At 44.4% G+C, this 23,916-nt stretch overlaps 1 protein-coding gene across 3 annotated transcripts in view; it reads left to right on the top strand.

Annotated features, from left to right (window-relative positions):
• The first annotated feature begins 1,621 nt into the window (after positions 1–1,621).
• ADAM17 (ADAM metallopeptidase domain 17) overlaps positions 1,622–23,916 on the top strand; it is a 34,070-nt gene continuing 11,775 nt past the window's right edge. Inside the window, exons 1-10 of one of the 3 annotated variants that reach the window (XM_066994913.1) lie at positions 1,622–1,835; positions 13,365–13,497; positions 14,996–15,129; positions 16,078–16,166; positions 18,848–19,016; positions 19,690–19,820; positions 21,230–21,319; positions 22,437–22,550; positions 23,073–23,217; positions 23,787–23,875. In XM_066994913.1, the coding sequence (XP_066851014.1) occupies positions 1,736–1,835; positions 13,365–13,497; positions 14,996–15,129; positions 16,078–16,166; positions 18,848–19,016; positions 19,690–19,820; positions 21,230–21,319; positions 22,437–22,550; positions 23,073–23,217; positions 23,787–23,875 (1,194 nt within the window). In that variant the 5' untranslated portion in view covers positions 1,622–1,735. Of the gene's footprint in view, positions 1,836–6,123; positions 6,286–11,858; positions 12,055–13,364; positions 13,498–14,995; positions 15,130–16,077; positions 16,167–18,847; positions 19,017–19,689; positions 19,821–21,229; positions 21,320–22,436; positions 22,551–23,072; positions 23,218–23,786; positions 23,876–23,916 lie in introns of those variants that run through there. The other 2 variants (XM_066994915.1, XM_066994912.1) reach the window with 2 other exon arrangements.

The raw sequence follows: 23,916 nt of genomic DNA, 5'->3' as shown, positions 1-23,916 counted from the left end.
GATACAGTTTGCTTAGATTTCTGAAAGAGTTTCAACACTTTTTTTTACCTAAGGCTCTTAAGAAGACTTAGCAACCATGGAATAAGAGAAAATCCTTGCACGGAGTAAAATGTGGTTAAAAGATAGGAAACAGACTAAGTAAGCAGTCATTTTTGACAGTGAAGCTAAGTCACCAATGATCATTGATATCTGTGTCCTTATATGTAAATAATTTGAATATGGAATTGAAAAGAGGAATGAAAAGACAAATCCTCCTCATACCATGTTGTTCATGGAAGAAAAGAAGAAGTGCGTCTGACAAGAATTACAAAAAGACCTTAAATACTCATGGCTCAATTACCCACACTCCTGCTCTAGCACATAGGAGACATCTTAGTGGTTCTGGCACAGGATCTAATGGAGTCCCATGTCCTTCTGAAGCCTCAGTGAGATAGACTATGTCACCTAAAGTAGAGCTAGACACCTACGTATCGGCAACTGAATTGGGCCTTCAGTGACTGGCAATAAAGTAATTTTCAGTGACGCAAGAGGGGAAAAATGTTCTATATTATGAGTAGAGTACTTATGACTGAGCAGACCATTGCACTTCAGGAGTGTAATCTTGGAAACTTAATAGGTATGTTTAGGACAATGGCAGCTCAGTGCTTAGTAGTATTCAGCAACGTATTAAATGTTAGAAATATTTAGGAAATACACTGAGAAATCAGATAATAGTTATGCCACTTTCTAAATCCAATGTATGTTCGTAACGTGAACACTGTATGCATTTTCAACCCTACCATCTCAAGCAGGACATGCTAGAATTGGAAAAGTTCATAGAACAGCAGCCAGTGAAACAGTGGCACGAAATGTCAGGTTGAAAGCAAAGAAAGTGATTCTTCCTACATTGACTACACTGCGGAACACCCTGCTGCAGGACGTTACGTGTACTGCAATCGTACATGTAGCACAGTCAGCCGGACAAATTTCTGAAGGATATATACATTGAGAGCTGCCAAGCTAGACGCTGCCTCTGATTTAGGGAGTCAACAGATGCAAATTGTTGTAAACTCCAAGCATACTCCCAAAAGGCTTCACCAGCTGTTTATCTTCCCATCACTAGAGACAAAAACAAACAAACAAAAACAGGAGACAAACACTCTTGTTTTAAGCAGTATGCTTCTCCTTATGAAAAAAAAAAAGAGTAATTACATGCCATATCTAAGTGTTTCAGGTTAACTAACTAGTGTGGCAAGAATCAGGGTAGGTGATATTTTTCTTCATTTCTGCCAAGTACATCATCAGCATCTGAAAACAGAAAATCAGGCCAACATTAACTGGCACACCACAGCATAGCTATAACCCACACACCACTCTCATACACCTTTATTACACAGGTGCTGTTTGCAAATATGCAACCCACAGAACCATTGCGGTGGCGAGCACCACAAACAGCCCTCAGTTACACACAAAACTAGGAAGGCCCTTCAGGTTCACCAAGGAGCGCTACTACTATCTCCTACGAGCCGATGCAGGAGGTATTAGACATTTGTGAGGGAACGAGCGTGCTCCCGCCTCCCTCCCCTCTCCCCGCCCCGCCGCCTAAGATGGCGGCGCCGCCCGCCCCACAATGCTGCGCGCGGGCGGCCGCGCTTCCGGGTGCGGGCCCAGGATGGCGGCGGGGCCCGGCGCGGCGTGAGGGGGCCGCGAGGAAGGACGGGCAGGGCTGGATGCGAAGGGAGGGAGGCAGGGAGCCATGAGGCTCCGGCTGTGGCTGCTCCCTGCCCTGCTGCTGCTGCTGGGGGGGCCGGGCGAGCTGCAGGCGCTGGGGCGCCCGCCGCAGAGGCAGCGCTACGGTAAGGTGCGGGGCGGGACCGTGGGGGTCGGGGGGGGAGGGAGAAGGGAAGGGGCTGTGGGGTGGGGGCTGCCGGGGGGCGGTGGGCGAGGCACGCTTGCTTCCAGCGGGGGGTTGGTGGTGCCTGCAGAGCCATCTTTTGTGGGACCGTGTAAGCCTTGTCAGTCCCACCTCATCGTGATTCCTTTCCCAACGTGGAGTCATTAAGGCAGAAAAAGCCCTCCAAGATCACCAGGTCCAACCGTCCCCCTACCACCAATGTCACCACTAAGCCACGTCCCCAAGCACCACGTCCAACCTCTCCTTGAACACCACCAGGGACGATGACTCCACCACCTCCCTGGGCAACCCGTCCCAATGCCTGACTGCTCTTTCTGAGAAGAAATGTCTCCTCGTTTCCCTCTAGTTCTATCACTAGTTGTCTGTGAGAAGAGGCTGGCCCCCAGCTCCCCACACCTTCCTTTCAGGTAGTTGCAGAGCGCAACAAGGTCTCCCCTGAGCCTCCTCTTCTCCAGACTAAACAACCCCAGCTCCCTCAGCTGCTGCTCACAGGACTTGTGTCCCAGGCCCTTCACCAGCTCCGTAGCCCTCCTCTGGACACATTCCAGAGCCTTGATGTCCTTCTTCTAGTGAGGCGCCCAAAAGTGAACCCAGCACTGGAGGTGTGGTCTCACCAGAGCAGAGTACAAGGGGACGATCACCTCCCTGGTCCTGCTGGCTGCACTACTCCATAGCTGAAGGTGACACTGATGTGTGGTGGTTGGGACCTGTCAGCCTCTTTGGGGAGGTGATGACAGTGTTATCTTCACGCTGGTGGTCTGCTAAAGAATTTTCCTTGCAGGAGTCTGCATTACGCTAGAGCAGGATGATCATGTAAACTGCTCTTTGTAGCTCTGGTTTGAAGAGTCGCTGTTGCAGAGAGAGCCTGAAGCTATTGGAGCTGCATGTGACTTCCAGAAAGCTGGACGTAGGAAGACTGTTTTACTTCTGTAACCTTAGTTTTGCACCTAAACATTTACTTTAAGTTGCAAACTTCGGTCTGATGAGCAAAAGTCTCTCTCTGAAATGGCAGATGAGTTTGTGAGAGGCAGCAGTTGCTTGTTACCCAGTTGGTTGGATGTCTCCAGGTGGTGCTGCCCACAGTGACTGCTTCAAGTCCCCTCTCTTTGTTTAACTCTCTTTGACAGACACTGTGTCAGTCATCCAGGCTGTACCTCTGTCCCACTCTCCCACACCTCAGGTTGACTTTTTGTTCTGTTCAGGCCACAGCGATTAGTCACTGCAGGAAGCAGGTAGGGGGGTAGGAAGCAGTGGATGTTCCAGGAAGTGTAACAGAAACAAAACAAATACAGCATATCCCTTCAACTTCAAGCAGGTCTAGGGATTTCTTCAAGCAGAGCTTGCATCTTGAGCCATCAGATTTCATGCCTTCTAAGGGACCCATTTGCTATGAACTTGTGAGCTTTATCTGATGCCTTTTGTAGATGTGGCCTCCATACCACCGTGTCTGGACTAAGAGCTTGCCAATGTTATCAAGTAATGCGTGGAGAAGAAACTCCTTTCTTCCGTTTGTTTCTGAACATTGTCTATTTCTGTGGTTTCTGTTGCCAGCAATGGTGAATATGGAACACAACTATTTGTTTCCTTCACACTCTTCTTTCAAGTGGGAAAATCTCGGTCTACGTAATAATTCTTAGCATGGGGAAAAAGTTCATGACTTAACTGGCCTTTGTTACCTTTGTGTATGCACCTTCTGTTTGTACTGGGTTTTTATTTATTTGAGATCTATGACTAGGACAGTAGGTAGTATTTGTGATACAAAGGTGCTGTGGATTTGTAGTGATGAAGCATAGTGATGAATGCTTTTGGTTTTGTTTTCTTTCTGAGTAATTTTCTGGTCTCTCTTCTTGTTGAATAGTCACTCCAAGATATTTTTTTCTGAGTGGTGACAACCATGCTGAAATGCTTGTCACAAATACAGTGATGATTTTTTTTTTCTCGTGCGTTATTTCACACTTACTCCACCCTGGTTTTCTTGAAGGATTTTGTTGTTCTCTCATTCAGTAAATTGAATCTATAGAAGCATTTTGTGAGAGAGCTTGTCTAAAATTTGTTAAAAATCTGGGCATGCTTGATTAATAGTGTTACACTTATCCACACATTTCATCCTTTCAGAAAGCTACTAAATAGGCACTAATTCCATAAAGAGGTAGCATAGACTGTTCCCTAGGATCTTATTCAGCCACAAGTTGAGTAATTCACAGTTTGCTGTTCTTATTACCAGTTTGTCAGGGAAGGTGAGCATATTTTGCCCCTACGTGGTACCTGGAATGGTTTTGGAAATTGGTGCTGCTCTTACACCTTTCAGTCCACCAGGAGCAAGACCGGTGGCACCGTACTTGCCTGCCAGGATTAGTAGTTGACCAGTTTCATCTTTTCGGTGCTTTATAACTCTTGGGTTAATACATTCGTGTTCTGTTGACTTACTGGTAATTTTACTGGTTTGTTCTAAAGCCCCTTTTCTTGAGTCTTTAACTGGAGGCAGTTCTTTAGATTCATCATGTCATGACAAGCTTTTGGGGAACCTTAGTCTCCTCTGTGGTGAATGCAAAGGTGAATTATTCTTTTGGTACTGGCCTTTAGCATCTGTTCTTGGGGTCATCTTTGCAGCTTAGTTGTTTTACAGGCCCCTTTGAATATTTCTCTGGGTTGTTTCTTTTCATTATAATAAAAGCTACTGCCAGTATTAGCTTTATGTCTTTGACAAGCTGCTCTTTGAAATGTTTTCTCCTACTTTACTGTGTTTTTATGTTTATCTTTTGCTGGAGTTCTGTCTTCCTAATCTTATACACAGCTCAGTCTTCTAAAATATCTTCTAACATATCTTCTGATTTGTTCTGTTTAATCGCAGAGGTTGTTTTCTGTACTGAAATAATTCAGATTTCTGACAAGTGGTCTCTTTAATGAAGTTTCAAGGATTGTCATCTTATAGTTAAGAACTTTCTTGCCTATCTCTTTGAAAGTTCATACTTTTTCAGCAAGGACAAAGGATAGGGAAAAACGGAATTTGACAAAGAATAGTGTAAGTAGATGAAAAGATGTTGGTCACTTCTGATTTTGGGGTGGTCCTGTGTGGACCCAGGAGTTGGACTCAATGATTCTCATGGGTCTCTTCCAACTCGTGGTATTCTGAGATCCTCTACTAGTCAATACAATGACTTATTATAGTTTTGCCTTTGAAAAATTAATGTTGCGTATCTTAATTTTTCCCCTCTCAGTTGTCCTTTATCTCTGGAAATAACCTTTTATAACTATTAAATATTTATGCTGCTTGTTGGAGCTCAGACATCGGTATGATAACAGGGCTTAATGGACTTGAAAGGAACAGCGATGCAAGTACCCAGCTTCAGTGTTGCCGAATGCATCCGTCTGAACTGCTCGAGTCTGTTTTACAGCAAGGTGGTGTTACTAGTGAGCTGCCACTACCCAGCGTGTGTCTGGGATTGCCCAGCATATGGTCTTACTATATATAAAAATCTGCATTAATCTAACGTTACTTGTTTTAAATGAAATCTTTTAATCACAAGCTAGGCAGGGAACTGAAAGAAATACAGCTGTTACTATCTGGGGCAGGTAACGGTCTTTGAACCACTCACTTCTGCAATAGAGAAAAGACCAATAATAAAACCAGAGGCAGATAACTTCTGCTTGGATCGTTTTTCTCTCCAGACTGCTGAAATACCAGACAGAACTGAAAATAAACTGCATCAGCTAAAGTAGCAGCCCGTTAGAAATGGTTCAGTACCAACCTGAGTGATGTATCATGGACGATGGACATCACGCATCATGGACATGATGTATCGTGGACGACAATTTACAAGTTGTTGAGTGAAAAAAACAAATGGCAGTGGGTGTTCCTGAACCGACTGGGGAAGCTGAGTGATACAGGAGGTAGTGTAAAATCATTCACAGTCAGTTTTAAATTACACATCACTGTTAGTGTGCCAAAACACAGGAAGTCCTAAAAGCCTGGAATATAACCATCTGTAAGGGACTTAACGGGCTGGAAGTTTACCTCAGTGTCAAGAGTGTGCAGTGAGGTAATTAGTGACAAAATCCTTATGTGGGATTAAACTTTGTCCTTCTGGACTGAAGTCCGTGCTATAGAGACTGCGGCAAGACTTAAGTAAGGGGCAAGTAACATAACTAATTTCGCTACCATGGTCTGCCATGTCTGTTCCCGTTTCTTACCCTATTTTAATATCCTTTCAAGCAAGACAGCTGTTTCGGATCGAGCCAGTTTAGCGGTTTGTCTCCCAAAGCTGAAGTTCAGGTGTGTATCTCAGTGCACCACATGGAGGAGAGTCCGAGAACACGAAGCCAAATAACAGGGTGTTGCAGCGTGTGATGCCAGCCCAGGATGCTGTGGGATTATTTCAGAATCGCAGCAGGTATTTATAGATGCAGTGGTTTCCACAGGCAGCACTACAGGCTAAGTAATAAAAATACAGTCTCCTGTTCACCTTGTCTCTAGTGCAAGCGGCAAATGCTTGATACAGACGTAGCCTGCCATGCTGAGTGTGAGTTGTCAGGGTGATTTTTGTGCTGTGCAGTGGCAGACATTTCTGTAGGGGTATTTAATATTAGATTAGTTGTAAGGAAGAAATTCTTTACTCAGAGGGTGGTGAGGCACAGGCTGCCCAGAGAAGCTGTGGATGCCCCATCCCTGGAGGTGTTCAAGGCCAGGCTGGATGGGGCTTTGGGCAGCCTGGTCTGGTGGTAGGTGTCCCTGCCCATGGCAGGGGGTTGGAAAGATGTGATCTTTAAGGTTCCTTCCAACCTGAGCCATTCTGTGAAGAAGTAAAATACTTCTTTGCATTCAAGTTTTTTGTTCTGTTTTCTCTTTGTATGCTTGTTCTTTTCTTCCAGAGTAAAAACTGACAACTTCAGTGGCTGATAGCAGCAGTGACTCATCTCAATTTCACCCTTTTACTGCTTGGGAATTTTTTGTTTGTGCAAAAGCCCCAGCACGGCTTTCTGCTCTGAGGTTAGAAGGGCCGAGCAGGGGCACGCGGCCAGCCAGCTCAGCACAGAGTTCTCCCGAATGAGCTCTTAAAGTTACACCAGGATTTAATTATCCATCTAATAGTCGGTAGAGATTTATATCTGAGATAGAAGTCTATATTTAACATCTGCTGTAAACAGGTTGATTTAATTATTTTTTTTTTTTTTTGCCCCACCAGATTTTTTTATAACCTGCAGGAGTTTGCCCCTTTCCCAGATTGATCAAGGGACGTCCTTTCTTAAAGTAGCCTGGCTCTTGGGTAACCTTTTATTACACATGGCAGAGAGCAGTGCATCCTGCCGTGCGTGGCATCCAAGCCATCCTTACAGGATTCATGTGCAACTTGCTCATTTGGGGGATTTCCTGCAGTCCTTTCAACACCAGTGGTTCTGATGGTCTTTCTGGTGACTGGCATCCTCGCAGATATGTGTGACCATGCTGCCTGTCAGCCTGCAGCTTGTCCGCTTTTTAGCCCGTATTTGTGTGATTCGTGCCCGAATCTCTGTTCACAATATCCTTCCTTGTCCTCCCATGCTGCTCTTAATGTGCACTATTTGTTGTTGTTGTTTTTTCTCCTTGAAACTTGCATTTTTAACCTACGTCGCTCATGGACTGGGGGGTGAGAGGAGAAGGCAGGTCTGTTCTGCAGAGAGGTACCCATAGCAGCGACCTCCTCAGTTTTGATCCCCAGTGAAGGCAGCGTGGAACAAGTACGTGGCATCCCTTGCAGTCCCTGATTTCATGTTTCATCTTTCAGATTGTTGCTGAAGCTGCCAAGCTCTGCCCCTCAGTACTAGCGATGGGCCTTGAATTTTGGAAGGCCCCATCTGAGCGAATGCCAGGTCATATCCCAAAGGAGAAGAAATGCAGCCAGGCAGGGAGAAGTGGGTTGGTCTCACCAGGGTAGCCCAGACAGTAACTAGTCTCTGCCTAGAATCAGCTCCGCTCAAACTCTTTTTTTTTTGGGAAGCGTCAGGATTTTGTGGCGTGGAGTGGCTAAGCTCAGTAGTGAGACAGTTTTGGGAGAGGCAGACAAATGATCTCTTTCCAGAGAAGGCTGCATCCTGTGACTTGGCTGTTCTTGTCTGCAGGATATATGAAAGCAGTGCGATTTTTTGCGATTTTTTTTTTTTTGAGCATCACGTCACGTGATGCTGTTCCGGTTTAAGACGGGACAGCTGTATTGCCCTTGTTTCACTTTGAGTGTGAGGACGTTAGTTCGGGGGGCTTCCTTATTTTTATAATGTCAATATTTGAGCGGTATATTGCTTTTCTTTTTTTTTCTCCAAAAAGTACTCTCTGCTTTCACAGATAAGACAGATTGAGTTATTAAATCGAGCAGATCAAACAGTAAATGCTGTTCCTCGCTGGTCCCCAGTTAAGATGTGCTCAGTGAAGAGACAACGTCAAGGTTGGTAGTGTTTGAGGTAACACGTAGAAGCCATCAGGGGTATTCAGCTGTATTCAGAATAACCAGAAACAGCGGTTTCATGATCTGTGTGGCTTCTGCTAAATAAAATTTGCACACTTACGGATCTATACTGGCAGTATCAATATTTTACTGTAGGGAAAAAGCTTTGAGGCAATATAAAGTGAGTAAGGCTGTCCCGAGATGAGCTAGAGGGGGTGGTTGTAGGTTGCTGGCTTTTCCATAGCATCCATCGCTGGGGCCCTTCTGTGAGTGTCAGGCGTGCGAGGGGGTTTTAAACTGCAGGCAGAGCACACCGTAGGGTAGCTGGTGGCTGGTAAGCCTGCCGCATGCCTGCCTTCCCTCCCAGCACCACGTCTGCGTAACCGTACCCCGAGGCTTCGTCTGCGCCACGCCGGTGACTAACTGAAGGCAGGCACTTCGTTTTCTGATGTGGTTTAGCAAGTTCGCTGCAGCTGGGGTCGATTCAGAAGCATGCCTTTTGAACCGTTCGGCGGTGCCGATGTGGCTGGCCGGGTCTCACAAGTTTGTCTAGAAATGTGTCTAAGCAGAGCGTGAGCCTCCGTCGTGCTGTGTTTGAGGAGCAGGCTGAGGCACAGCGAGCTCCTGCGCCGAACCTGCTTCTCACACGCGTTCTCCTGCTCGCATACATGTCGCGAGCAGAACAGCAGGCACTGTGCTGGAAACAAGTAAAGGTGATTTCTCCCAACCGTGGGGAACACGCGTGGGATGAGGGTGCTTCAGTTCACTTTTTGTCTCCGGCAATGGCTCCGTACCAGATGTACCGGAGGAAGATGTAGCAGTGCCTGTAATGGACGGTTACAGAACAGCTTCCCCCAGCTGGATCTCCTCATCGTGTCCTCTTCATTAACAGTTCCCTGAAAGCAGAGTAAACTGCTAAGAGAAGGCAGCTGTAGACATCTAGGCATGACAGCATCACCTCCTGACGGATGAGGCTCGTGCTAAGCAGCCTCCTGCGTGGCCAGCAGTGACCCGCTGTCACCACAAGCACGAGGGCAGCTCTTCCACCTGGGGTGGAGGCTTGTTTCAGCTCAGATGGTTCAGGTTGGAAAGACTCCAGGCTGCGTTTTTTGGTCCGGATTAGGCTGTGTGTTAGAGCTGAGGTGGCTGTTTGGTTACTGTGCTTTAATTCGCATGCTTCTGGGTACAAAGAAGAATGGCACTGGATGGTTTAACGAAGGATGTGGAGCCCTTCGGCCATTCAGCCACTGCCCAGCTGAATCAGAAGAGTTATTCGTGAGCTGCTGACCAGCTTTTGAGTGCTTGATACCGGTTAGAAGTCAGTCAGGTGGCACAAAATACAGGCTCGAGCCTTTGTTTCAGGCTTGGAGGTGCCACTGATGTAAGTCACACAGCAAAATCCTCCCTGAGTGTGCTTGCTGTGCTCGTTCCAGGACTACTCTCTCTAGGCTTATCTTCCCATCCCTCTGCCTTTCCACACCAGATTTATTTCTGGTTTTATTCCTTTTGGGATGGCTGGAGAAGCAATATCCATTAATCAGTCCTCCAGACTCCTCTGATAATCTTGTGGTCACTTCTAATTCCTGAAGGTAACATCTTAAAATACTGTTGGATCTTGCATTTTAACCAGAGGTATTTTCTATCATCAGATAACTGTGAGGAGGATTTTTAGAATATTAATCACATCTTCTGCTTTAAAACTTGATGTTTCTCAAAAAGCTTAACCTTTGAACGAATAGTGCAATTCAGAAGAATGCTTCTGAAATGGCTGACTTGCCACATTTACTTGCTGCTTTCAGGGCAGCGGCCTGGGCATGAGATCATGGGAATTTACTGTTCTGCTTCTGAAAGCCAGGGTGGTCGGAGGAAGATGCCATTGGTGTTTGAATTGGTAGCAGAACACTTGGAGAGAAACCTCCTCTTCTTTAACAAATACGCGGTGGCTTCCAGCTCCACTAAGCTGTTGCCCAGCACATTCTTGAGCTCTTTGCTGGTGGAGGAGTCTGATGCAATGCGCGTTGGCCCATAATTTCCTTAAAAGATACTTTCCTGTGTTAAATTGCAAAGCCTGGGGGTAGTGGACTTTTATTTAGCCTTAAAATGAAGTGAAAGAAAAGGAGGGAAAAAACTGGTGAGTTCAAGGTTACAAGCGGGGGAATCTGCTGTTGTGGGTTTGTTCCTGAGGATTTGGGATTATCGTCTGTGTCACCGAGTTCTTTCCCAGTTTCTCTTACAAACCTGAGTGCCTTCGGTGGGTATTTTGGGGGGTTCTCCCCAGGAGAGAAGATACCATAAACTGAAGGCTGACTACCACAAAATAATAATAAAAAATGAATAAGCATTGGGGTTATCAGGATGAAATTAAGGTGTCCTTCTCCAAAAAGAGAGGAATGCAGCAATCTAGGAGGGGACGGAAGGGAAGGAACTGCAGGAAAGTGGTTTGGGAAAACCTGAGTCAGCTCGGTGCTGTTGCAGCCCATAGGGGAGGACTCTTGGACCACGGTGAAGATAATGAAGAAGGAATGCCAGACAGATTATTACACTTGAATAAAAAGTACTCAGCTATGTGATTGCTGTGGCTGCCCTCCACAGACTGCCGTGCAGCTGGCCTCTGCACAGTTCTGCATTTTGTTTGAAACGAAGACGCTTCATCTTTCATGTTTAATAAGCCATGAGCACGGATTCATTTTCACAGTACGGAAACTTAACAGAAAAACTTGGGTTCGGGCGTGTTACAAACAGATTGTTTCCACGTCTGTCTGATACCCGAATCAGTTCGCAGGTTTGTGTCTAGCAGCAGCATGTCCTAGAAGCTAATTATATGTCGCAAGTAAAATGAAAAGCAAACAAATTTCGGAAGGGTAAGAGGAAACGTTAACAAGTGCTTTCTTGTTTCGGTGTTACAGGAACTAGGAGTGTCCCGTGCTGCGTCTCTTGCTTTGAGAGAACTCTTACTCATCTCCACCAGCTCCCTAGCTCTTGTTCTTACCCCGTTTGCCGTCTCTCTGGAAGGCATTTCCCTTTCCAGGCGGGTATGTGTGTGCGCTGGGGCGGAGCGGGACTTCTGAAGTTCCCTTTGCCCAGCAAATAAAGAACCTGATTTCTTTAGCAGGCTTCTCAGGGCTCCTGCCACAAAACCGAGACACAAGCCGTTCTGTCTGGCCGTAACGGCAGCTGCCTCTTGCTTTTTTGGCATGACTTTCCCCCGCTTTGGGGCTGTGCTTTGCATACAGGGGTGGAAAGCAGCGCAAGTCGTCGTGTTTTGCAGCTGGGGTTGTGCCTCTCGGGCAGACCTTGAGCTTGGCGAGTCCCCGTGCGAGTCCCCGCGCAGCGCAGCGGTGGGACCACACCTCTCTTGCTTCATGGCCCACATACCTCAAATGTGTCGTGAGCCAACGTTTGGCATCCCGTGTATCAGCGTTGGCTCTAATTGAGGGGTCTGCTTTCTCTGGGCGTGTGGAAAGAATCTCACATTTAATTAAAAAGAGTCGAGGACTAGACAGTTTAATGAGGTTTGTTTGTAATTCGTTCTCCTTGCCTGTCCCTACCCTCCTCCCAAGTGGATGTGGTTGAGAGAAGGTGTCATACCAATGAGATATAATGGGCTTTTTAAAGAAAACAGATACTTGCTTTTTTATTTCTTAAGGTATTTTCTCCCTGTAGTGAAGCAGCGAGCAGGCGCTGAAGGCACCTGGCACGCAGCAGCCGGGCACGTAGGATGGAAAAACAACGCCGCAGAGGAAGGTGGTGGAAACTTGCTTTTGCATATAATCCCAAAAGCTCCGTAATCTATTGCAGGTGCTCTCGACCTGCAAGGGTTGTAAACAGAAATCAGGAAATTGCAACCACGCTGCCCTTCCTGTGTTGCTAAACGGCAGGGGAGGGGCGGCTCGCTCTGGAGCAGCCTGGGAACTGCTGCCTTGTGGCTTCTGGGGCAAGAAAGCGCAGATGTCTCGCCTAGCTGTCAGCAGGCTGGTGGCTGGGAAGGATGTGCCTGTGCTGGTGTGGCCCAGTGCAGGGCTGAGAAGGGTGTGAGGAGCTTCTTTTTTTTCGGTTCAGCTCCCCCCTTGCAGCGTACATGCACACGCTGATGGTTCGTTCTCCCCGCCGTCCTCCTCGTGAAATACGAAGCGAGATGCTTGCACTGGCCAGGACTTCAGTGGTACTCCCGTTCCTAAAAGCTCCTTTGGCCTCTAGGTTCCTGCCAGCTTCAATATTCTCTGATTTGGGGTTAAGTGATGGTAATGAGTGTCAGGTTTTCAAAACTAAAAAGGAATTATTTCAGGGGTCGTATCGGTCTGGGTTTCAAGTTGACAGCCTTGACGTGTTGCACACAAGCCAGTAAAACTCAGCTCGTTAGTCGTGACGCTCAGCAGCGGTGTTGCTGTCTTTAAATTGTAATAAAATGCATGAGGTTACGTGGCTGGGTGGTGTAAGTCAGTCTCTGAAGAGGTTTTCATGTTCTGAGGAGGGAAATCGGAGGAGTGTTCTATGATGGTAAGAAGCTGGGGAGCATGGCGATGCCTTGCATGAGGTGCCTGGCTGGTTATTTCTGATGAATTAAGGTATGCAGCCCTCCATTTTCTGGCTGCTGTTGGACAGAAAGGCAATAACCGCAGTCCTGACCTGCGGTGAACTTGGTAGAAGTTTCCTCAGTTAAATTATTTTAAATGATTGTGGGGAGCAGCAGGCAAAGTGGGAAAGCTGTTCATCCCAGAGCAATGGGAAATGTCTTCCCCGGCTTGGTTTCCAGGAGGCAGCCAGGGAGGGCGTGAGCTCTGCGCAGCCGTAGCAGTAAAAACGATGGCTTAGTTGCTCTAAAACTGCTGTAAGATGTGAAATAATTTTTGTTTCTCCATCTCTGATCACGTCTTGTTTCATGCTGTGATTTCTACTTGCCTGCACAAAATGCATCGTTACAGAAATGTACAGTGGTTTTCCTAAAATTAGAGCAAACTGTGATCCTGCTACAGGAGGCTCGATGTTGTCGTTTTATGTGTGCATTTGTGAAAGAGCTTCTCAAAATTATAAAGCTTTCTCTGTTGTTTTTCCAGACACAGTTGAATCCATGCTCTCAGACTATGATATCCTTTCTCAGTCCAGCATCCAGCAACACTCGCTGAGGAAGAGAGACCTCCAGCCCGAGACACACGTAGAGAGGCTCTTGAGTTTTTCAGCCCTGCAAAGGTAATTAAATCATCAGCAATGAAATAGCCTAATATTTTCCTTCGGTTGGCGATGAATGAGACACAATTCCAAACTCAGACATAGTTACTGTGTTTTCTGCCATGACTGGCCAGTTCTTTTTAAGTTACTGAACTGCATGGCTATGTGAGTGACTTCAGAGAGACTCAGAGGACACACAAAAATCTGTCAGGCTCCATTGTATCGCTCTGTTTGTAGAAATGGCATTCATCTAAGACTTCTCTTGCTTTGTTCTTAGTTTTTTTTGTTGTTGTTCTTGGGTCTTTCTCTTAGGTTTAGTTTCGTGTAGATTATTTCCACTTATTGGGATGGATTCCACTTTTACCTCATCTTGGCAACGCTGTCATGTTTGACTGTCCTCTGGTTCTTGAAAATCTATTGCCTTCAATTTGGGGAGGGTGTGTGTCACGTTGCCCGAGAGATACTCCTCCCACCCAGAGGTTTAATCCTGCTCCTACCATGTGTAAATTCTGCATTTGATGAGAACCCTACCTCTTTAACAAGATGGGAATTATAAGCACTGGGGGAGAAGTATGGTAAAGAAAGCAGGCATGAAAGTTTTAGAGGTGCTATTCAGTCTCATACAAGTCCCTTACAGGTATCTGAGTGCTGAAACTGTGAATTTGAAATGGGGGAGGGAGGTGAGAAGAATATTTTGTGTTAACAAGCGTAGGTCGGTTTTGTTCCACTGACATCTTTTGCCTACTTTGTTCTCATGTGCCTTCCTCCAGCTGTCCCCTACAACTACAACTGTCCTGCAAGTTGTATTTATGGTTTTTTGTCTCTAACTGCTGGGGGGTAGTTTTTAAGTAGCAATTATAAAAGGTTAACAGGATCAGATGTTGTCTGGCTGCCCCTGTCTTGCCCTGCCTCGTACACCCTGCCTTCATGGTGAGGTTCCACTGCACCAAATAGTTTGCAATACTGCCAGTGATGATTACAGAATAATTATAGAGGGACAAACCAAAAATCATTGACCCACAGACCACGGAAGGCAAGAGCCAATGTGCATCCTTTCCTGAGTAGGTCTTCACTCTGCAATAACCAGTGTTTTTGGGACACACAAAAATCTACAGAGTTCAGATTTCTGCTTATGGTTTCTGACTATATTCTTTTCGAAAACAAGAGCTTTAAGATAATTTAACTTAAAACAGGTGAACAGATTCCCTGGCCTGATTTCCTTTAGGTCAGATACGTTAGCAGTGTCTGGTTTCGCTTGAATGCGTATCGAGAAGGTGCATCATGAGCAAACCACGACTCCTGTGGATGTTTTTAATTTAACATCTTTAACACACTTTAAAAATCCTCTATAAAGTACTAACAATTTACAGTTATGAATTACATAGTACATGTTTTTGTAGTTTGCTTATCACAGTTAATGCTTTCTAACTTCTTTTGGACCTTCAGTAAAAAGGAAGCTGTTTCTGTTTCTCGTGTGTATAGTTTGCTTAAAAATAAATGGAAGTAAATTCTTTTACAGGCACTTTAAATTATACTTAACTGCAACTGCTGAACACTTTTCAGAAAAATTTCAAGCATTAATTGTGGATGGCGAAGGCAAGGAAAAGGAGTACCGTGTTCAATGGCAAGACTTTTTCACTGGACACGTTGTTGGTTAGTATGGACTAGGCTGTGTGTCACTGCTGAGAATGCACAGCTGGGCTCTTGGCCAAAGCAAATGGTATATTGCATTCATTTTCATCAAATATGGTTAGGATGAATAAGTAGAGTTTATTCTTATTCTCATGCCACTCCGTTTTTTCTGGTGGTGTTTTTTTGACGGTGTTTTTTTGTTGTTGCTTTGCTTTCTTTTGTTTTTAAGCTATTGCACCAAGCTCCTAAGATTGGGCTCTTCTGTTTAGTTTGGCAGAGTGTGAAGATAAATTTGCCCACGCAGCAGCTTGTGATTTTATTTTTAATTTTTGAAGATGATAATGGTGCTTTTAATTCCATCTGGAATTTGGGGGTTTAAATACTTCTTGTCGCAGAATGCAAAACCCAGGTAGTGGCGATGCAGTGTTGCCCAGATTGTTATATTAAACTACTTTAATGGGATTCTTTGGAGGTTATGATGGGATAAATGGGATTCTCTTCTGAAAAGAAGGGGTGTCTTGATCCACTTTAGTCTACCATTAATACTTCCGCTAAGTTGTTTTGATGTTTGTCACCCTTGTGATGTGGTGAAAGTCTCTTCGACTGGAATGCAGGCTGACGCTGTGAAATTGCTGTCTGATAGTGGTGGGATCCAAGCTGCTTGTGTTGGCAGAAATATTCTGTGTCTTTTTATTAATCCTCAGAGCCATCACAACGCTACCTGAAAATTATCAGTTAAATCCAAGACTTAATGCTTATGACCACTGGGAGGTTAAGGTTGAAGAGAGAGTGCTGGTTCCCTTTTTTGTTTTTCAAACTGCTCAGCATAGTGTCCTCCAGAGACTGAGGAGGTTAATTTGGCTTGAAATATTAAAAAAAAAAATTCCAAACCAAAACCAACAACCAAAAATTGGTGTCTTTGTAGGAATGCATGCAAATGGAGCTGATTTATTTTTTTAATCTTTAAAGGGGAGCATAATTCCAAGGTTGTGGCACATATTGGGGATGAAGACTTTACAGTAAGGATCAATACTGATGGAGAAGAATACAATATTGAGGTATGCCTTACTGTTGAAAGCAGTATTCAGACAATCAGCTCTTTCTCCTGTGGGTGTTTCTAGCTAGTCACAGTGACACCTCTGTGGCTCAATATAGGCTTGGTGGGTGGTGTTTGTTTTGTGGTGAATAGGGAGGTGGCAGAAAAATGTGAAACCCATTTGACTTTGTGCTGAATTTTATTAGTGAGTGCCATCCTGTGACATTTGCATATTTTAGATATATCTGGAAGGAGATAGGTCTTTTAGAAACAGGAATGGATAACATTAGTAATTAGTGGTGATCATGTTCTTTAGAATAATAAACAATGCAGCCTTTGGAGCAGAGTTGAGGTTTGAGCTTTCCAAAATTTTGACTTTGCTAGGTATTGGATTTTTTCCCATTCTTTGAGCTTTGTTTAAAAAAAATGTGGTTTTTTTTCTTGCCCCCTTATTTCTTTTTTCCCCCATTTTCATTGTGTTATTTTAAACTATTGGTTTAAAAAAGAATTCAATAAATAAATTAAAGACTATCCTAATGACTTGTTCAGAGCAGTTTATTCCCAGACACAAGCTGTATTAGAATGGCTCAATAACAGTAATTATGGCTAAGTGTTATATGGGTATTGCAATCCTCTCCAAACCAGAAGACATTCAGAATTATAGGTAAGCCTGAGAAACCCAGCCCTGCTCGTATAAAAATGTGACTGGAATACCCAAACCACTCTACTTGTGCTTTGCATTGAGAGCTTGTAGAAGCTGCTTGTGATTGAAAGCAGTTTTAGTGTTTGTGGTCCAAGAATAACGTAAGCGTGTCTCAGTTTCCAGTACAGCTCCTTACTCTGCCATGGCTACGGCTATGTCTGAACAGCTAAGTAAAGGTAGGCAGCGGCGTTGAGGCCACAGCTTGCCCGTGCTGCCTGGCTGTTAGCGGCCCTGGGCATGGTGGTTCTGCCCAGCTGGGCAGCTGAGCTCCACCACAGCCGCTCTCTCACTCCTCCTCAAAGGGGAAGGGGGAGAAAATCCAATGGAAAGGGCTCAAGGGTTGAGATAAGGGCAGGGAGATCACTCAACAATTACCGTGACAGTCAAAAAAGAGTCTGCGTAGGGAGATTAATATAATTAGTTGCCAATTACTAACAAGCTAGGGAAGTGAGTAACAAAGAAAACAAGCTGAAAATACCTTCCCCTCATCCACCTTCTTCTACCTCCTCCCCCAGGCAGCACAGGGGAACAGGGAATGGGGGCTGTGGTCAGTCCCTGACGCTTCATCTCCGCCGCTCCTTCACGGTCACTCTCTGCCCCTGCTCCACGTGGGGTCCCTCCCACGGGATGCCGTCCTTCCCGAACTGAGCCTGCAGGGGCTGCCCACAGGCAGCAGCTCTTCAAGAACTGCTCCCACACGGCTCCGTACCACGGGGTCCATCCCCCAGGAGCAAACGGCTCCAGCACGGGTCCCCCACGGGCAGCAGCTCCCCCCAGACCCCCTGCTCCTGCGTGGGCTCCTCTCCACTGGCCTTTGAAACTGGCCTTTATCTAACATGGGGCAGCTGCTGGATTCTTCTCACAGAAGCCACCCCTGCAGCCCCCTGCTAACAAAAACCTTGCCACATACACCCAACACACAGGGTCAGCTTTGGCCCCTAACCAACCTGAGATCATGCCTATGTGTGGTCAGAGTCAGTAGGTGCCAGAGACCGTTCCCAACAGGTGGACAAAGATGCACCATTGTTGCCTTCCTTTACTTCACGGCTCTCACTGTTTGGAAACGCTGGGCCTTCATATAAATCCTTAATGCCATCCTGCCTTACCCTAGGGTATGGGGCATTTGCCCTCAGTTTTATACCACAGATGTGTATGGCTGCTGGCCTGGCACAGCCTGTGCGTTTCAGGACCTTATTGCTGTGAACTGAAAGTTACGGTTAACTATCACAAAGAAACAGTTGTCTGGAGTTCAGAGGGCACTGCCTAAAGCCAAGGGAGTCTTGGAGTCTGGGTTGCTTGGCCTTCCCCAGAGAACTGCCTCTGGGTGGGCTGTGCTTGGTGCTGGTGCTGTAGATGTTACTTAGAGATAGTAATAGGGATGTGGCACTAGAAACAAACGATGTTCAGTATGCAACTGCTATCCAGTTAGCTGCTTATATTGGGATTTTGAGCTTTTCTTTGACTTTTTGAGAAATTTTCGCTCACTTATAAGTGACTTAGGAGTGTTGAAGAGTCTGCTCCGATGGCGTTGTGGTGCACACTTACGTATCATCTGTTATCTTAGAAGCTAACTCGTGCCTCCAGTCAGCACATTTGTTGGCGTGTTCCAGATAACTCCTCCTGAGCTGTGCCAGTCTTAATACTGCACTGGAGGGAACAGAGGAGGTTGAGATGCCTCCTCAGATTGCTTTTATTCTGGAGGGAATGAAAAATTCTCTTCTACGGCTTTATCAGATGGCTGCTGCTGCTCTGTTAAGACGTCCTTAGGTCTTTGGATGCCCGTGTAGCATAAACGGCTGAATTCAGCTGACTTTCTTGCGAGTGTACTTTTGTTGCTAAACGTATTTATAGGCACTAAATAGTTATAGTCCAATTTATGTGTGTATGTGTACACATAAAGCTGTGGAGATTTGGCTGTGCATATATATATGTATTTTTCTCAGTCTTTACGTTCACTGCGTTCCTAACTACCTGCATTTCTGTTGCTCTTGTGCTGTCAGCCACTGTGGAGATTTATAGATAACGAGCAAGATGAAAGACTGCTGGTCTACAGATCTGAAGATATTAAAGATTTCTCACGATTGCAATCCCCCAAAGTGTGTGGTTATTTAAAACTGAACGAAGAAGAGCTGCTGCCAAAAGGACTGGAAGATAGCAAGCAAAATGAAGGTGAGCATCTGTACCATGCGAGAGCAGAACCTTTGAAAGCTTGAATTCTGTTTGTGTAGGCAAGTAAGATCACAACCTAGGCAATAATCTGTGTTGTCCCTTCTAGTTTAACTCTTTTAAGTCACTGGAGGAAAAAAGCAGCACTTGTTTTCATGCCCTCTTCCCTGCCCCACGTCCAACTAAGCCCAAAATGATGAAAGGAGGAAACTTGTCACTAGTGTAGGTAGGCTTTTTAAGGGGAATGTTCAAACAACTTTATTCTTCTGTGCCCTGGGAGCTGTTTGGTATCTGTGGCCACTCCAAGAATCCAGCTTGAGCTATGATGAGTTTTTGAGAGCTGTGAATCCATCCTTCCTGTTTCCTACTGCATCAGCAGGGATGGGGATAATGACTGGGGACAGGAGCAAGAGAGTTAGGACTGAGGTGACGACCATAAAAACTCTGTAGGTAAATCTATTGAATAACTCAATTTCCTTACTATACATTCCTCTCCTTACAACAAGTTTGAGGACTGTTATGAAGACAAAACTTAAGAGTTGTGCCCTCCCCTCCTTCCCCCAAAATAAAACAACCAAAACCCATCCAGACTTGTGTTCAGGTCTTAAATGTGGGTAATAGACGTGGCCACAGACAGCTCATTGAATGTTTATTTGTATTTAAACACTCACATTAGCAAGCGTCTACCGGAAGAAAAGAGCCATACCAGAGAGCTCCAAAAACACGTGCAAGATGTTGGTAGTGGCAGATCATCGTTTCTTCAAGTACATGGGCCGGGGGGAAGAGAGTACCACTATAAACTATTTGGTAAGTAAATATACCCTGTTACGATTTGTTGGAATAAATGGGGAAAAATATGATTCAGTGGTTATAACAGCGTACTGCTTGTACTGCTTTTCTACAGCATATGTATTTACATCACGCTTGTGTGTTTTTTATCTTGGGAAGTGCAAATTCATGCTTTAAAATATTCTGTAGTAGTGATAGTGTAGTTAAATAGTGTTTAAGTTTCAAATCCCTTCCCTTTGCATACTACTTGAAGCTATCCTATTTTCTCCCCAAAATTAATTGTTTTTTTCAGTCAGAGTTCTACAATCTCCTAGACTTTGAATTTTGGTATAAATGGTCCAAACATGTTTAAATTTCACATGGGAGGCAAAAACAACTCGTATACTACTTTAACAACTTCCAGGATTCTCTGTCCAGATCAATAAAATTAGAAATAGGCTCAGTAGACAACTAGTTTGGTTGGAAGTGGGGTTATGAAATAGAACACCTGCCTACAGCCCCACAGCAGAAATAGAGTGTGGGTTTTGGGACTGGAGATGAAAACAAGTGAAACCACTCTTGAGATCTGTTCTTTCTCAAGAGCCTCTTTCTGAGCCTGAGTTTTTGACATGCTAATCACTCTGTTCCATCTTTGCTGGCTTTTTGACCTTTCTGTCCCCAGAAATGTTTACATTCCCCAGGTAACAGAGCCTTAATTCATCTGTTTTCAGAGATGTGATTATCTCAGCATCTGACATATGATTCTTCCAGGCTAACCTACCGTTGTGTTCTCTGGGTTGATGTGTGCTGTAAACAAGACAGTGATTGGAAAAACCAAGTGCAAGCTGTTACTGAGTGTCTGTGAATGTCATTTTTCATTCTGAGCAATTTTGATGGTCTATATTTAGGAGAAGGTTCTTTTTAAGAAGACGAGAGCAGCTCGAAAAGGGAGGTATTGATTGTGAACACTGACGAGAGACTTTCTGGAACCTTGTACTTGAACCATAATGAGGAAAAATCATAGTTTACTGCCTGGGAGAGGGAAGCAGGCCTTGGGGTCAGTTAAATGTAGTGCTAAAACAAAGCAGTAAAAACAGTTCCCTCTGCCCTTCCCCTCAAAGAAACTTGGAAAACTACTATATGGACAAAGTGTCCCAAGATGTCTTGTTCTTAATATTATCTCTTCCACTACACAGATGAAAGTGATAAGTAGCAAAGTTTGTACTGCTTTTTTACGATGGAAAATTTTCAGGGATATTTGATAATACTCCCTGGATCCAAGCACTGTTGGTTTTGGATCAGTGAATACGTCTGTTGTCTTTTATGAGGTTCAATTTTAATTTGAAGTGAGTGTTTTCTAGATAAATATGTTGCAGCTTCTCTGAGTGCCTTGAACTTAAATACACAAAAGCTCAGAACTAAATAACTTGTTTTTCTTTCCTACGCAGATTGAATTAATAGACAGAGTCGATGACATCTATCGAAATACTTCCTGGGACAATGGGGCCTTCAAAGGCTATGGCATACAGATAGAGCAGGTAGGTATTCACTGAGCTATGCAAAGGGTTTCCAATTGAAAGCATAAGAACATATTTTAAATGTTAGGGTTTCTGATTTTTGTTATCTGGATTAGAGCTAAAATAACCAAATCTTACATTATTAACTGCATCCAAAAGTGGTTTTCTTTTTGCTGGTGTTGATGATTTGACACAGCACGTCCGTTTCTAGTTCCTTGCAGCTTTTGAGATGGGAGTTCTCAAGGAGCATCTTTCTATACGTAATTTCAATTCAGAGGTGCCTTTTTCCTGAATATGAGCAGTTTTTGTTTCTCTTAGACATATTCTTTAGGCGTATACTTAATGTTTTTGTCTTTGGCTAGTGCTTAGCTTATAAAGCCTGAGTGTGCCTCAAACACAGATGAAAAACCACAAATCCTGCTTGAAGAGCTTTATTGACTGCACTTAGACATCGTAATATCATGATAGCGTAGAAGATGGTATACAGCTGGATGTAGAGGATGTAGTGGCTTCAATTTATATGATGGCTCCTGTAAGCTAGCACATAGATATTTGGCAACCTGCATTAAAAATGACTCCATCTGCTTTAAGTTCTGCAAGAACTGTAATGTGGCACACGGGGACTCTCACGGTACAAGCTAGCTGCCCTTTTTCTGGACAAGGCTCTCCAGGAACAAGGAAGGAGTGACAGTTGGGGGGGGGATTGGAGAGGGAAAGCAACGTGATGCACTAAATCTAGGCTACCAGGAAAGTAGCAATCCTTTAAAATATGTTTTGGTTAACTAGAACTCTGTGGTGGTTTGGGCTTATTTACACTAGAAGTAAATGATGTAAATCCTGGTTGTATTTGTTACAGTTTATTTGTTTTTGTGTTGATTTTGATTTAACGTGCATCTCAAAGCACAATATCTCAGTGACAACTTTTGTTATTCTAAAATGGCAGGTGTAGTTGCTTAAGATCTAGTCAGTGTATCTTAATTAGCAGAGGCTGAAAACTTAATATTGGGAGCGTGCTGAATCTGTTTTTTTCTGCTTGCAGATCTATTGAGATATTTAGAGTTGCATTGAAAACTTTTCTGTAGTCATAAAAGTGACCACAGTTTTTCAGTGTTGTTTTGTCACCCTTTTGGAAATGTAGATTATCATCCACAATGAACCAAATCACGTGCAACCCGGACAAAAGCATTACAACATGGCAAAGAGTTACCCCGATGATAAGAAGGATGCCTGGGATGTGAAAATGCTGCTAGAGGTAGGTAGTAACCATTAATAAATTGGCCCTTACAGAGAACTACTCACGCAGCTGTTCTGTAGTAATGGATGAAACTCTGTTAGTTCCTTTGTCTGCTGTACAGATATTGCACAAAGTCAAACTAGCAGATGTGCCCTGTAGCCCATGGTAAGGGGGTTCTTTGTATGGTTATGGAGCACACGCCAACTGGAATTAATATGTTGCTTGAGTCAAAAAAGGCAGTCCTGGGACACCTGGCCCTGACACTGCCTTGTGACCTTCATCAAATGAGTGTAGTTGGTTTTCCCCTCTGTGTGAAAAAGGGGAAATGAATAGACAAGTTACGTAAAGAAATGCATACAGTGTACTTGGGCATTCATTTTAACTTTCTTCACATTTGTAGGACAGGCAACAGCTGCTTTTTCCTAACTTAACCAGATTTAGAAGGTGCCTGGGTCATTAGATAAATGTTCATGCTTATAGATATCTAATATGTACCAGAAAGAGTTTTACAGAGATTTGCCTTTTTTTTTTCCTTTAAAGCAATTTAGCTTTGATATTGCGGAGAAAGCAGCTCACGTGTGCCTTGCTCATCTTTTCACGTATCAAGATTTTGATATGGGAACGCTTGGACTGGCTTATGTTGGCTCTCCCAGACCTAACAGCCACGGTGGCATTTGTCCTAAAGGCAAGACTTTCTTTTCTTCCTTTCCAATTGTGGGTAGAAAGCTACTTTTTGTTACTTGTATTTAATCCTCTTCTAGCTTTCAGGGATCATGACATGTTATTTGCATAGTCTCTGGTGGCTCTTTTGGATAGAATAGATGGCCAATTTCTTGGCTGGAGCTAGAAAAAGAAGGGAGGGAAGAAAAGTCACGAGGCTATCTGGATTGAACAAGCTTTGTTAAAGCCACCACAGCCTGGCTAGACCAAGTTCCACTTTGGGTGCATCTTGCAACAGTTCTGGAATGGCAGATGCTGTTGTCTTGGAAATTTCTTGTATTATCCCCTGTACTGCAATACATGAGCTGTTTGTGCTGTGCTTTAAAGAACTCCCACTGAAAAAAAAAAAAAAAAAAACTGGCAAGAGGCTGACTGGTGAGTCTGTGAGAACAATAAAGCTGTTCATTTTGCCAAACAAGGAATAGTCCCACATCCACTTCCAAGAAAGAAAAAGGAAAAAAAAAATAACCAACAAAAAATGGAAACCGAGAAAAACGCTTGTCAATTTGATTTGTTTCTTTCTCACCTCTCTAGCTTATTACAGTCAGATTGCAAAGAAAGACATCTATCTGAACAGTGGCTTAACCAGCACCAAGAACTATGGGAAAACCATCCTCACAAAGGTAAGAGAGTGTCCTCCTCTGCGGAGAGTGAACGTTTGGAG

This window comes from Anser cygnoides, chromosome 3 (genome assembly GCF_040182565.1).
Source record: "Anser cygnoides isolate HZ-2024a breed goose chromosome 3, Taihu_goose_T2T_genome, whole genome shotgun sequence".
Classification (NCBI taxonomy): Eukaryota; Metazoa; Chordata; class Aves; order Anseriformes; family Anatidae; genus Anser; species Anser cygnoides.
The sequence above is the reverse complement of the archived record's forward strand: the minus strand, read 5'-3'. Positions and strand labels throughout refer to the sequence as shown.